Source organism: Ranitomeya variabilis, chromosome 1, assembly GCF_051348905.1.
Source record: "Ranitomeya variabilis isolate aRanVar5 chromosome 1, aRanVar5.hap1, whole genome shotgun sequence".
NCBI lineage: Eukaryota > Metazoa > Chordata > Amphibia > Anura > Dendrobatidae > Ranitomeya > Ranitomeya variabilis.
In genome coordinates, this window is record NC_135232.1 from 220377565 (window position 1) to 220391924 (window position 14360).

Genomic DNA, 14360 nt, shown 5'->3' on the forward strand with positions numbered 1-14360 from the left:
AATATCACATGGCAAGAATCCACATTCAAGGCAAGGACTTTGGTACCAATGCAGGATGGGTCCAGGGACAAAGACTTTCCTAGAACTGATAGCAGGCAGAACAGGAGCTGAAAACCTGGCAGACCAGGAGCAACATGGAGGACCAAACACACAAGGCTAGGTTCAGCAACCTAATGAGAATCTCTGGCAATGCCCAACAGGGTAAAGGAACTTTTAAATAGGAGCTGCCCCTCAGCAATAAGCTGGGGACAGCAATTCAAGCGCACACACTGCCCCTAATAAAAGCGGGGAAGGTGTGGCCGCGCACACCCTAAGCACAGACAGAAACCAGTAGAGCATAGCCAGCACAGAAACTGAGGCCTAGGGCACCTGGCAGTGGCTGCAAGCCTGGACACACATGGAAAATCATGCCCCAGCTGCAGCCTGGAAGCCTGTGCTAGCATTTTGTAAGTGGTCATAAACTTGTAAATAACTCATGAAAGAATAAAGTTAAGTTAAAACCAAAAACACTATTGTTTTTCTTGTGAAATTCTTAAGTTTGATGTGTCACATGACTCTCTTCCCATTGGAAAAAATAAAGTTGGATCCAAAATGGCCAACTTCAAAATGGCTGCCATGGTCACCACCCATCTTAAAGTTTCCCACTTCCCATAAACTGTGCCACAAACAGGAAGTTGATATCGCCAACCATTCCCATTTTATTTAGGTGTATCCATATAAATGGCCCCCCCTTTAGTTATCTACCGGATTACCTCCAGTAAAATCAGTTCTAAATACAAGCTGCCTCTGTGTTCTCTGGGGAAATATCTATACAGGTCCTTCTCAAAAAATTAGCATATAGTGTTAAATTTCATTATTTACCATAATGTAATGATTACAATTAAACTTTCATATATTATAGATTCATTATCCACCAACTGAAATTTGTCAGGTCTTTTATTGTTTTAATACTGATGATTTTGGCATACAACTCCTGAAAACCCAAAAAACCTGTCTCAATAAATTAGCATATTTCACCCGTCCAATCAAATAAAAGTGTTTTTTAATAACAAACAAAAAAACCATCAAATAATGTTCAGTTATGCACTCAATACTTGGTCGGGAATCCTTTGGCAGAAATGACTGCTTCAATGCGGCGTGGCATGGAGGCAATCAGCCTGTGACACTGCTGAGATGTTATGGAGGCCCAGGATGCTTCAATAGCGGCCTTAAGCTCATCCAGAGTGTTGGGTCTTGCGTCTCTCAACTTTCTCTTCACAATATCCCACAGATTCTCTATGGGGTTCAGGTCAGGAGAGTTGGCAGGTCAATTGAGCACAGTAATACCATGGTCAGTAAACCATTTACCAGTGGTTTTGGCACTGTGAGCAGGTGCCAGGTCGTGCTGAAAAATGAAATCTTCATCTCCATAAAGCATTTCAGCCGATGGAAGCATGAAGTGCTCCAAAATCTCCTGATAGCTAGCTGCATTGACCCTGCCCTTGATGAAACACAGTGGACCAACACCAACAGCTGACATGACACCCCACACCATCACTGACTGTGGGTACTTGACACTGGACTTCAGGCATTTTGGCATTTCCTTCTCCCCAGTCTTCCTCCAGACTCTGGCACCTTGATTTCCGAATGACATGCAAAATTTGCTTTCATCAGAAAAAAGTACTTGGGACCACTTAGCAACAGTCCAGTGCTGCTTCTCTGTAGCCCAGGTCAGGCGCTTCTGCCGCTATTTATGGTTCAAAAGTGGCTTTACCTGGGGAATGCGGCACCTGTAGCCCATTTCCTGCACACGCCTGTGCACGGTGGCTCTGGATGTTTCCACACCAGACTCAGTCCACTGCTTCCTCAGGTTCCCCAAGGTCTGGAATCGGTCCTTCTCCACAATCTTCCTCAGGGTCCGGTCACCTCTTCTCGTTGTACAGCGTTTTCTGCCACATTGTTTCCTTCCAACAGACTTACCATTGAGGTGCCTTGATACAGCACTCTGGGAACAGCCTATTTGTTGAGAAATTTCTTTCTGGGTCTTACCCTCTTGCTTGAGGGTGTCAATGATGGCCTTCTTGACATCTGTCAGGTCGCTAGTCTTACCCATGATGGGTGTTTTGAGTAATGAACCAGGCAGGGAGTTTTTAAAAGCCTCAGGTATCTTTTGCATGTGTTTAGAGTTAATTAGTTGATTCAGAAGATTAGGGTAATAGGTCGTTTAGAGAACCTTTTCTTGATATGCTAATTTATTGAGACAGGTTTTTTGGGTTTTCAGGAGTTGTATGCCAAAATCATCAGTATTAAAACAATAAAAGACCTGACAAATTTCAGTTGGTGGATAATGAATCTATAATATATGAAAGTTTAATTGTAATCATTACATTATGGTAAATAATGAAATTTAACACTATATGCTAATTTTTTGAGAAGGACCTGTATATAGTCGGTCGGCTCATTGCTCTTTTTTTTTTTTGTCACCACCATTGAAATGAACTTACTCTACTGTTTGATATGATTTAAAGGAGAAAAATGCCACAACAGTGTATCAATTATCTGAACAGATTCTGCTCTGTGTGTGGTTCTTTTACACCAAGTAAAGTAGGCCAAGTACGTTCGATCACTCATGATATAAAAAAAAAAATGTACCAGATGTACATCAAGTGTCCACTTGGTGATCAAGACAAAAGCTGGGCCCCTCATGTGATATGCTCAAGTTGTTCAAATTGTCTTCGTGACTGGTTGAATATGAGGAAAGTGGCTATGCCATTTGCAGTCCCCATGATTCGGACATAACCCAAAAGTCAAAGTGATGACTGCTACTTTTGCTTGTCAAACTGAAGGGCTTTTCTACAAAGAACAAACATAACATTAATTACCCTGAACTTGAATCTGCAATTAGGCCAGTTCCACATGATGGTACCTTGCCAGTTCTGTACCACCGTTGTCTGGATTGGATGATCATGAAGTAGAATATGAAGACTATGGAGCTGAAGCTACTGGTGAAGACATGGAGACCTCAAGTCAAGATGAGTATGTACCTGATGGAGCAGCCAGAAGGCTTTATTCAACATGAATTAAATCTCATCCGAGACCTTTCATTGTCAAAAGATAATGCTGAAGTTCTTGCATCTAGGTTGAAACAGAAGAATCTTCATGATGATTATAATTTTTATTACCAAAACAGAAGTAACACTTTAACACAATTTTTCATAGTTGATGAACCAATGGTGTACTGTAACAATGTGAATGGCCTCTTTGAAGAACTGAATCAAGAGAATTTTGTTGCAAATTGGCGATTCTTTATTTACTCATCCAGAGAAGTTTGAAAGCAGTGTTGCTTCACAATGGAAATATGAAACCATCAATCCCTATTGCTCACTTATGTCATCTAAAGGAAAGTTATGAAAATCTGTCAGTTGTTTTGGATGCTATACAATATAAGCATCATCAATGGAATATCTGTGGAGATTTGAAAGTGATCGGTCTACTAATGGGAATGCAAGGAGCTTTCACAAAATATTGTCGCTTCTTGTGTTTATGGGACAGTAGAAATACAGTGGAGCATTATGTTCGTCATGATTGAGGACAGAGAAACATCTATGCTCCAGGTAAAGACAATGTTCAGCATAATCTTTTAGTTGCTCCAACAAAAATCTTTTTTCCTCCACTACCTATAAAGTTGGGATTGATTAAAAACTTTGAAAGCCATGGCAAAGACAAATTCACAAGGGTTCCAGTACATTTCACAGAAATTCTCCAGCATTTCACCAGCAAAATGGAAGGGGTATTTGTTGGTCCTCAGATCAGAGAGCTTATGAGAGATGATGTGTTTGAAGGAACTGTAAATGATAAGGAATTGAAATCTTAGAAAAGCTTCAAGTGGATCTGTGAAAACTTCTTAGGAAAACAAAAATCTCCAGAATATGTTGAAGGTGTTGAGCAACTGTTTAATGCATACCAGTGTTTTGGATGTCGCATGTCTCTGAAATTGCACTTTTTGCATTCACATTTAGATTTACTCCCTCAAAATCTTGGGGATGAAAGTGATGAACAAGACGAGCGGTTTCACCAGGACATTAAAGTAATGGAACACCACTACCAGGGTTTTTGGAATGACTCAATAATGACAGATTACTGTTTGATGTTACATAGGGACAACCCTGAAAAATCGTATCAACGACAGTCTGTCAAGCACTTTTAATTTTTGCTCGTATTTTGGTTTCTATTTTGCATGTGAAATTATTTTGGTTCAATAAAAACTGTTTTGTAAGGTGAAGCATTTTTTTCTGATATGTAGATTACTGTTTTCTAAATGTTGTCACTATATTTCCAATACCTAATAATAATAATGCTGCCCCATGGAAACTATACGTGCTACAGAAAAACGATATACATTTTTGAAATCAGGACAAAAAGATGATTCCGAAAAGTACAAAAGTCACCTGCGATGATTACAAAAAATATTTTTTTTGTAGACCTGTTTTATTTGATCCCTTGCTGAATTTGTATGTTTGCCCACTGACAGACATGGACAGTCTATAATTTTAAGGGTAGGTTAATTTTTTACTTTGAGATAATATCAAAAATAAAATCCAGAAAATCGCATTGTATAAATCATATACATTTATTTGCATTTTGCAGTGAGAAATAAGGGTTTGATCCCTCTGGCAAACAAGACTTAATACTTGGTGGAAAAACCCTTGTTGGCAAGCACAGCAGTCAGACGTTTTTTGTAGTTGATGATGAGGTTTGCGCACATGTCGGGAGGAATTTTGGTCCACTCCTCTTTGTAGATCATCTCGAAATCATTAAGATTTTGAGGCTGTCGCTTGGCAACTGAGAGCTTCAACTCCCTCCATTAGTTTTCTTTGGGATTAAGGTCTCAAGACTGGCTAGGCCACTCCATGACCTTAATGTGCTTCTTTTTGAGCCACTCCTTTATTGCCTTGGCTGTATGTTTTGGGTCATTGTCTTGCTGGAAGACTCAGCCACGACCCATTTTTAATGTCCTGAAGGAGGTTGTCACTCAGGATTTTGCAGTACATGGCTCCATCCATTCTCCCATTGATGTGGTGAAATAGTCCTGTGCCCTTAACAGATAAACGCACCCAAAACATAATGTTTCCACCTCCATGCTTGACAGTGGGGATGGTGTTCTTTCAGTCATAGGCAGCATTTCTCTTCCTCCAAATACGGTGAATTGAGTTTTGTCTCCTCTGACCACAGCACCTTCTCTCACAGAATCATCCAGGTGTTCATTGGCAAACCTCAGACTGGCCTGCACATGTGCCTTATTGAGCAGGGGGACCTTGCGGGCACTGCAGGGTTTTAAACCTTTACGGCGTAATGTGTTACCAATGGTTTTCTTGGTGACTGTGGTCCCAGCTGCATTGAGATCATTAACAAGTTACCCCCGTGTAGTTTTAGGCTGATCTATCATTTTCCTCATGATCAAGGATACCCTACTAGGTGAGATTTTGCATGGTGCCCCAGATCAGTGTCGATTGAGTCATTTTGTATTTCTTTCATTTTCTTACTATTGCACCAACAGTTGTCTCCTTTTCTTTTTCCAAAGATTCTATTTTAAGATAAACAAGCAATTAGGGAATGAGGGCGGGAGAGGAAAAGAGGGGGGGGGGGGGGAGGAAAAGAGGGGGTTGGCAGTTGTCTCCTTTTCACCCAGCGTCTTACTTATGGTTTTATAGCCCATTCCAGCTTTGTGCAGGTCTATGATTTTGTTCCTGACATCCTTTATAAAGCTATATGGTCTTGCCCATGTTGTAGAGGTTAGTCTGACTGATTAATTGAGTCTGTGGACAGGAGTCTTTTATAAAGGTGACTATGGCAGGAAGCTGCCAATCAGTTACGTGGATGAAGTTATACAGAGCTCAACATTCAGAGAACTGCTAGATCTGCAGCAGATAAAACAGGGATTTCATTGATTTTATCAAAATTGCCTCACACAGGCCAGTAAGGGACACGCATCGTAGGAGCACATCTGCTCCTACATCATGCTGCTCTCAGATGGGGTAGTAAAAATCTGAGATTCCCTTTTAAGAAGCTGAACATTTGCAGAATCTTTTACTGTGTAATTAAATTGTTGTGTTGTGTTTTTTTTGTTTGTTTGTTTTTTTCTTTTTAAATTTTGTTTTGTTTTTTTCATTTCATTATAGGAGACGGAGGAGGATACATCCCAGAATTTTGATGAATTTTTTCAGGACAGAGCAGATGAAGATTGATGTTGATGACGTCAGTAACAGAAATTTGTATCCTGACTTCAATATCTATAAATGATGAGGCAATATTTTACCTGCAGAATTAAGACTGCTTTACTCTGTTGTGTGCGGAACTGTTATGCAACCAACGTTACCTTTGCTTGAAGAACCATACATCCTATGCAGAGGTGTCTTCTACGTTGGCATCTTATACAATCAAAACCTGTGCTTGACTTAAGTTTTAGAAAAACGAGTACAAGAATTACCATCTCAGTGACTCGTAAATACACATTTGTTTATATTGTTGGTCTTTATAGGCTGATTTATGGTAGTGTTATGTTTTTTGTTTTGTTTTTTTCATTTAATTTATTTTTCAATTCACTTATTATAACATGTTCTACACATACAGTACATTGAAACATACCTTTAATGAGCACTAATTATACAGAAAGTCTAAAAAAAAAAACAAAGCAAAAAGTGAATTGTATTGAAAATCCATTTTTAAAAAGAGTAATTTCAATTAATGCGGATTTGTTTTGTATGTATACAGCGGGTGAAATAAGTATCGAACACGTCACCAATTCTGTAAGTACGGTATATTTATAAAGGTTCTATTGACATATGGGTTTTTCAATGGAATACATTTCTAGATCTGTTTTTGTATTCAAGGATGTATACACTGAGTAATACTCGGTGAAAGTTATAACATGCTGATAGAATTTGAGAAAAGGCTTAATTATTAAAGTCCCATGTGTTCTGTATTATGTAATAAAATTATTTTTTTTAATAAGTCTCTGATTCTATTTAACTTTATGTACCTTGATTTGTTAACAACTACTTCTTTGAAAACTAGAATATACCATGCAGTAATTATGATTATTATTATTATAATTTTTTTTTTTATAAAATAAAATATTCTGGAAAATAAATAAAATCCTTATTAGTTGTCATAAAGTACATCAATATGACATTTCAGACTCCTCTCGAGCCCTTTGCCAATGAATTGTTTTGAAGGGGTCATGGAACTTGAATAAGCTTATATTCACCCCGAACATGTTTTCACCTTCCATGACAAGGACAAATTTTATAATTCTGACCACTGTCACTTTGAGGTAATACCTCTGGAACGATTCAACGGATCCCACTGATGCTGAGGTTTTTTTTAGTGACACATTGTGCTTCATGATAGTGGTAACATTTCTTCGATATTACTTGTATTTATTTGTGAAAATAATGGAAATTTGGAAAATTTAGCAATTTTCAAACATATGCTCTTAACCTTTACCCCCAAAGGTGGTTTGCATGTTAATGACCAGGCCAATTTTTACAATTTTGACCACTGTCCCTTTATGAGGTTATAACTCTGGAACGCTTCAACGGATCCCGGTGATTCTGATAATGTTTTCTTAGGGCATATATTGTACTTCATTTTAGTGGTAATATTTCTTTGATATAACTTGCGTTTATTTGTTAAAAAAAAACAAAAAAAAAAGGGAAAAAAAAGGAAATTTGGCGAAAATTAAACAATTTTCCATCTTTGAATTTTCATGCCCTTAAATCACACAGATATGGCACACAAAATACTTAAGTAACATTTCTCTTTCCCCCATGACGGCACCATGGAGGGACTGTCCCCATCAGGGACAGGAAACCTACAGATAAAAAAAGGCGGTACCTCTCTCCCGCATCAGTTTGTTTCCTGTCCCTGATGGGGAACCTATAGTCGATGTGGGGTATACCTGTAGATCGTCGTGGGATGCTGGGGGCCGACCAGTCCGATCCAGACAGTGGGGGTTCCCTGCCTTCAGCTGGGGCGATTTCCCGAAGCGCCACCGCTGGGGTCAGCGGACCTTGAGGGTGTGCGGGGAGAGGCAGTGAAGAAAGGATCCGAGCCTGCCTCTCCCGGGTTTATCACAGAAATGATCACCGGATAGCGGCGGGGGGTGACTAGGTGACAGCAGTCACCGTACTGGAACACTGCCGAACTCTCCATGCGCGTGAGAGAGTAGGAAGTGTGTCGGTGGCAGGACGCCTGGGAGGCCGCTTGGAGCTGTGCGCACGCTTGAACCAGCGCCCCCTATGACGCAAGCAACCGCAAGGCACTACTGGGAAATCAGTAGTGTGCATGCGCGGGAACAATGATGCGATTAGCGTGGTGCCTCACTGGGAAATCCAGTGATTCCGGCATGCTGCGTCGCCGGAAGTAAGGGGAGGGCCCTGAAGAAGATTTAAACGAGCAAATTCATGGGAAACAGCGCTTCAAGGTACCATGAGTGATCAGGAGCAGCCAGAGGAGCAGGTCTTACAAATCCAGTCCCCTCATCATGGGCAACAGCAGCAACGCCAGCACCCGCAGCAGCAGGAGAAACAAGTGGCAGAGGCTTCTTCCCAGCAACGCAGCGGCGGCACCATTCGGGGTCTCAGCGCAGCAGAACCACCCGGCCAAAAGAGAATCCATCCATGGAAATGGTCCCTGAGCCAAAGCCGGTATCTTTCCACAGGAGGGTAAGTGAACTTTGTGAAAGTCCACCCTTAGGGTCTGTTGTCTCACTCATAGGGGAAGAAATGTGTAGCAAAGTCCAAGCATAGGACGTGTGCGCTCTGCACAGAGGAGCTACCCACGACGTGGGAAAAGAAGCTCTGTACTACCTGCATGGAGCAAACAATTTTTTCAAGAGACTCCAAAATTTGCGTCAGACCTGGGAACGCTAATCAAAAATCAGGTAGAAGACTCATTCAAAGGCCTGAAGGCCTCAAGGAAAAAACGTAGATCCAGGCACAGGTCCCCTGAATCAAGAGCTAGTGAGGCAGGGAGTGACTTGTCTGATTCAAGCAATTCGTCATCTTCCCTTTCCTCTTCATCGTAATCATCAAAAGGGGGTCGCAGCTGCTTCCCAATTGAAGAGACAGATGCTCTTGTTAAATCTGTCAGAACAACCATGGGCTGGTAGACTCGTGGCCCAAGAAAACAGTCCAAGACTTAATGTTTAGTGGGCTAGAGCAAAAAAAGTGGAGAGCATTCCTGGTAAATGAAAAAATCCAGTCCCTAATTAAAAGGGAGTGGAAGAGACCAGAAAAAAAGGGCCTCCTAACCCCAAAGAGAAAGTACCCCTTCGATGACCCAGTATGCTCTTTTTAGGAAAAAGCGCCAAAGCTGGATGTGGCAATAGCAAAAGCCGCCAAGATATTTGCCCTGCCTTTTAAGGACATGGGGACACTGAAGGACCCCATGGATAAAAAGGCAGAAGCTTTTCTGAAAGGTTCCTGGGAGGCCGCTGGGGGGGGGCTAAAACCAGCTATATCCGCCACATGTACAGCCAGACATGCGGATTCACCTGCGTTCAATAGCCGGGGTAATTGTTTTATTTAAAGGGAAGCTGTCATCCCCAAAATCGAAGGTGAGCTAAGCCCACCAGCATCAGGGGCTTATCTACAGCATTCTGTAATGCTGAGATCTACAGGGAGGAAAACAGCACACCTCTCGGAACAGTGTCTGGGAGGCTGTGGTGGCTGCTGCACGCAATGTTGATTGTATGCAGATCAAGCAACTGACAGAATCTATGGATGTAAGGCTGTTGGGTGTCATCATAAAAATTGGCTATATTGGTCACTAATTTTTTTTTGTTTTGTTTTTGCATGTCAGAAATGTTTATTTCTACATTTTGTGCCGTTATATTGGTTTACTTGGTGAAAATAAACAAGTGAGATGGGAATATATTTGTTTTTTATTAAGTTGCCTAATAATTCTGCACAGTAATCTGCACAGTAATCGTTACCTGCACAAACAGATATCCTCCTAAGAGCCAAATTTAAAAAAAAAAAAAATCCACTCCAACTTCCAAAAATATTAAGCTTTGATATTTGAGTCCTTTGGATTGATTGAGAACATAGTTGTTGATCAATAATAAAAATAATCCTCTAAAATACAACTTGCCTAATTCTGCACAGTGTAAATCTTTATTAAATATCAAAAAGAATAAATAAACCACATTAAATAAAGTAACCCATACTCCACGGAGGTACAGACAGGAAGAGAGGTAACCACCTCAGCAGTGGTTATGACTTTATAGTGACTATAAAGTCATGATGCCAAAACAAGACCACGGAAAAAGGATGCCCCCATATTTATTAAATAAACACATCACACAGGATAATACCTGAAAAGTGCAAGGGGACAAGCTTACGCCAATAGCCCTGATTCCCTTAGTGCTGAGGAAAATTCGGGAGGACAACGCGAGGGTGATCGTAATAGCCCCTTTCTGGCCGAGGAGGACATGGTTTTCGTGGCTGAAGGATTATGTCCATCTCAGACCCTAGGGTTCTCCCGGACATCCCGGATCTGTCGTCCCAGGGGCCGGTGGCTCATCCGCCGGTAGAAAACTTGCATATGACAGCTTGGCACTTGAAAGGGCACTTCTGAGCAATAGGGGGTTCTCTCCAAACTTAGTCGCCACTCTACTACAAAGTAGGAGACCGGTAACTACCAAGGCGTATGGGAGGATTTGGAAAAAATGTATTTCAGTCGCAGGTGCCAATCTAGTTCTGGAAGTTCCAATAAACAAAATCTTAGAATTCCTACAGATGGGTTTGGAGCAGAGTCTGTCCACAAGTACCTTAAAAGTTCAGGTGGCAGTGCTAGGGGCCCTGTACAATGATGACCTGGCCGCGAACAGTTGGATAGCGAGGTTTATTAAGGCTTGAAGTAGATCCAGACCTATTTTCCTTCATACTACTCCACCCTGGGACCTGAATTTAGTCCTTACTCCGTTAACTAAGGGGCCCCTTTGAACCCCTGTCAGAAGCCCCACTGAAAATTAAAACCTCCCTGCTCGTAGCTTTATCATCAGCACATAGAGTTAGCGATATCCAGGCTTTGTCAGCATACCCGCCTTTCACGACGATACTGGAGGATAGAGTTGTTCTTAAAACCGACCCAGCCTATCTTCCGAAAGTAGTATTGCAGTTTCACAGGTCACAAGAAATATCCCGGCCCTCCTTCTGCCCCAATCACAAGAATAAGGGGGAGGAAGTCCTACACACTTTAGATGTAAAGAGATGCCTAATCCAGTATCTGGTAGCTACGAGGGAGTATAGGCAGGATAGGTCTCTTTGTGTGCTTCCAGGGTCCATGGAAAGGAAAAAAGCATCAAAAGCCACGCTGGCAGGGTGGATAAGAGACGCTATCACCCTATCATATTCCTCATGTGGGGCAGCCATTCCAGAGGAGATAAGAGCCCATTCGACCAGAGCAGTGGCGACTTCCTGGGCAGAGAGAGCCAGCGCCTCAATAGAGCAGATATGTAGAGCTGCTACTTGTTCTTCTCCCTCTATGTTCTTTAACCCCTTTCTGACCTCGTACGAGATAGTAAGTACGTCCGAGGTCGGATGCCCTGCTTTGATGTGGGCTTCGGCATTGAGCCCACATCAAAGCTGCGACATGTCAGCTGTTTTGAACAGCTGACATGTGCGCGCAATAGCGGCGAGTGGAATCGCGATCCACCCGCCGCTATTAACTAGTTAAATGCCGCTGTCAAACTCTGACAGCGGCACTTAACTACCTCTTCCGGCTGCGCGGCCTGAAATGCACGCATCGCCGACCCCCTGTCACATGATCGAGGGTCAGCGATGCGTCAGGATAGTAACCATAGAGGTCCTTGAGACCCCTATGGTTACTGATGCCGGCTTGCTGTGAGCGCCACCCTGTGGTCGGTGCTCATAGCAAGCCTGTAATTAAGCTACATAGGAGTGATCTGATGATTGCTGCTATGTAGCAGAGCCGATCAGGCTATGCCAGCTTCTAGCCTCCCATGGAGGCTATTGAAGCATGGCAAAAGTAAAAAAAAAAAAATGTTTAAAAAAATCAAATATACACATATTTGGTATCGCCGCGTTCAGAATCGCCCGATCTATCAATTAAAAAAGTATTAACCTGATCGCTAAACGGTGTAGAGAGAAAAAAATTTTTTTGGTCGCTGCGACATTGCATTAAAATGCAATAACGGGCGATCAAAAGAACGTATCTGCACCAAAATGGTATCACTAAAAACGTCAACTCGGCACACAAAAAATAAGCCCTCACCTGACCCCAGATCACGAAAAATGGAGACGCTACGGGTATCGGAAAATGGCACAATTGTGTTTTGTTTTTGTTTTTTTAGGAAAGTTTGGAATTTTTTTTTCACTACTTAGATAAAAAATAACCTAGACATGTTTGGTGTCTATGAACTCGTACTGACCTGGAGAATCATAATGGCAGGTCAGTTTTAGCATTTAGTGAACCTAGCAAAAAAGCCAAACAAAAAACATGCATGGGATTGCACTTGAAATTTTTTTCCCATTTTCTAGTACACATCATGGTAAATGATGTCGCTCAAAAGTACAACTCGTCCCGCAAAAAATAAGCCCTCACATGGCCATATTGATGGAAAAATAAAAAAGTTATGGCTCTGGGAAGGAGGGGAGTGAAAAACGAACACGGAAAAACGGAAAATCCCAAGGTCATGAAGGGGTTAACCATTATCGGCTAGACCTGGCCTCTTCTTCAGATTTTACCTTTGGGAGAAGGGTTCTGGAGGCAGTGGTCCCCCCCCTAATGTACAATCTATGTAATTCTCTGTGGTGCCATCATGGGGGAAAGAGAAAAACCTAGTTACTTACCGGTAACGGTATTTCTCTGAGCCCATGACGGCACCCGTACGTTCCCTCCCTTCAAGTGTGGGTGTGCACACTGAAATTAGTTAGTTTGGAAAATAGCCACGCGGTGCCTCTATTAAGCTTATATTAATGTTAATTATTTTGTGTAGCCGTTCATGTTGCAGTCTGAAGTTCCGTTAATGCTCTGTAAACCAACTGATGCGGGAGAGAGGTGACCAGCGATTTCTCATTTATACAACACTATTTTTTTTTTTTTTGAGAGACCATATCACATTTGAAGTCACTTTGAGGGGTCTATATGATAGAAAAATAGAAAATACCCAAAAGTGACACCAATCTAAAAACTGCACTCCTCAAGGTGCGCAAAACCTCATTCAAGAACTTTATTAACCCTTCTGGTGCTTCACAGGAATTTTTGGAATGTTTTTTTTTTTTTTTTTTTAAATTAACATTTAACTTTTTTCACAAAAAAAATTACTTCAGTTCCAATTTTTTTTATTTTCCCAAGAGTGACAGGAGAAATTGGACCCCAAAAGTTATTGTGCAGTTTGTCCTGAGTACAGTGATACCCCATATGGGGAGGTAAACCACTGTTTGGGCGCATGGCAGGGCTCGGAAGGGAAGGAGCGCCGTTTGACTTTTTCAACACAAAATTGGATGGAATTGAGATCAGACACCAGGTTGCGGTTGGTGAGCCCCTGATGTGCAGAATTAACTACCTGAGCAGGATAAAACTTAACATTTAATAAATTATTCAATTAAAATGACAACCACAGAACACATACGACCTTTACACAATGCCCACTGTTTGGCTGAAAGATACAGGGTGCACAGTATCCCTGGTTAACAGACTATCTGTACCCTACCTTGCTGCAGAGGTTGGCATCCTAAGTCCTGCGCAGTGGCGCCCCCGCTCAACGTAGGCTCTCCCTAATTCGCCCTAATGGGCCCTGTTGTGTAGGAAAATACAGCAAATCAAACAGCGGACCATATGATTCAGACAACAAATACATAGAATTGTCATCAATATTCGTTGAGAACATGTGCTCAAGTGTATTGCGCATAACCCAGTGCAATATTGTGTGTTCAGTTGTATTACACACTTACTATTATTGCACCTATCCCTAAAAAAATCAATGTAATGATAAACACTGGGGAATAACACTATTAACCTATACACTGTACCTAGGTTCACCCTACCTGTCTGCGGAGGTTGACACCCTACAATCCTGCGCAATTGGTGCCCCCTCTCGTCGTCTAACCCTAGTACACCCTATAAGTGCTTATCTTCCACCACGCATGACAGGAAGTCCCTCAGCTCTGGAGACCCGGATGTCTTAATGACGACATTGGGTCTCCATGGCAGCGATCGGGACCCCGCATCATGCCTCCGGGTCCTCCGGCTCTGGAACGCTGCAATCATGTTTGATCGTAGTGTTTCGGGGGTTAAAGTGCCAGGAGCCGTCCGTGACAGCTCCTGGCACTTAGTGCCGGGTGTCAGCTGTG

General features: G+C 42.0%; 1 protein-coding gene across 1 annotated transcript in view; it reads left to right on the forward strand.

Moving 5' to 3' along the window:
• GPN3 (GPN-loop GTPase 3) overlaps window positions 1-6990 on the forward strand; it is a 61793-nt gene extending 54803 nt beyond the window's left edge. The window contains exon 8 of the mRNA XM_077292819.1: window positions 6159-6990. Coding sequence (XP_077148934.1) covers window positions 6159-6224 — 66 coding nt within the window. The 3' untranslated portion in view covers window positions 6225-6990. The remainder of the gene's footprint in view (window positions 1-6158) is intronic.
• Window positions 6991-14360: the final 7370 nt, after the last annotated feature.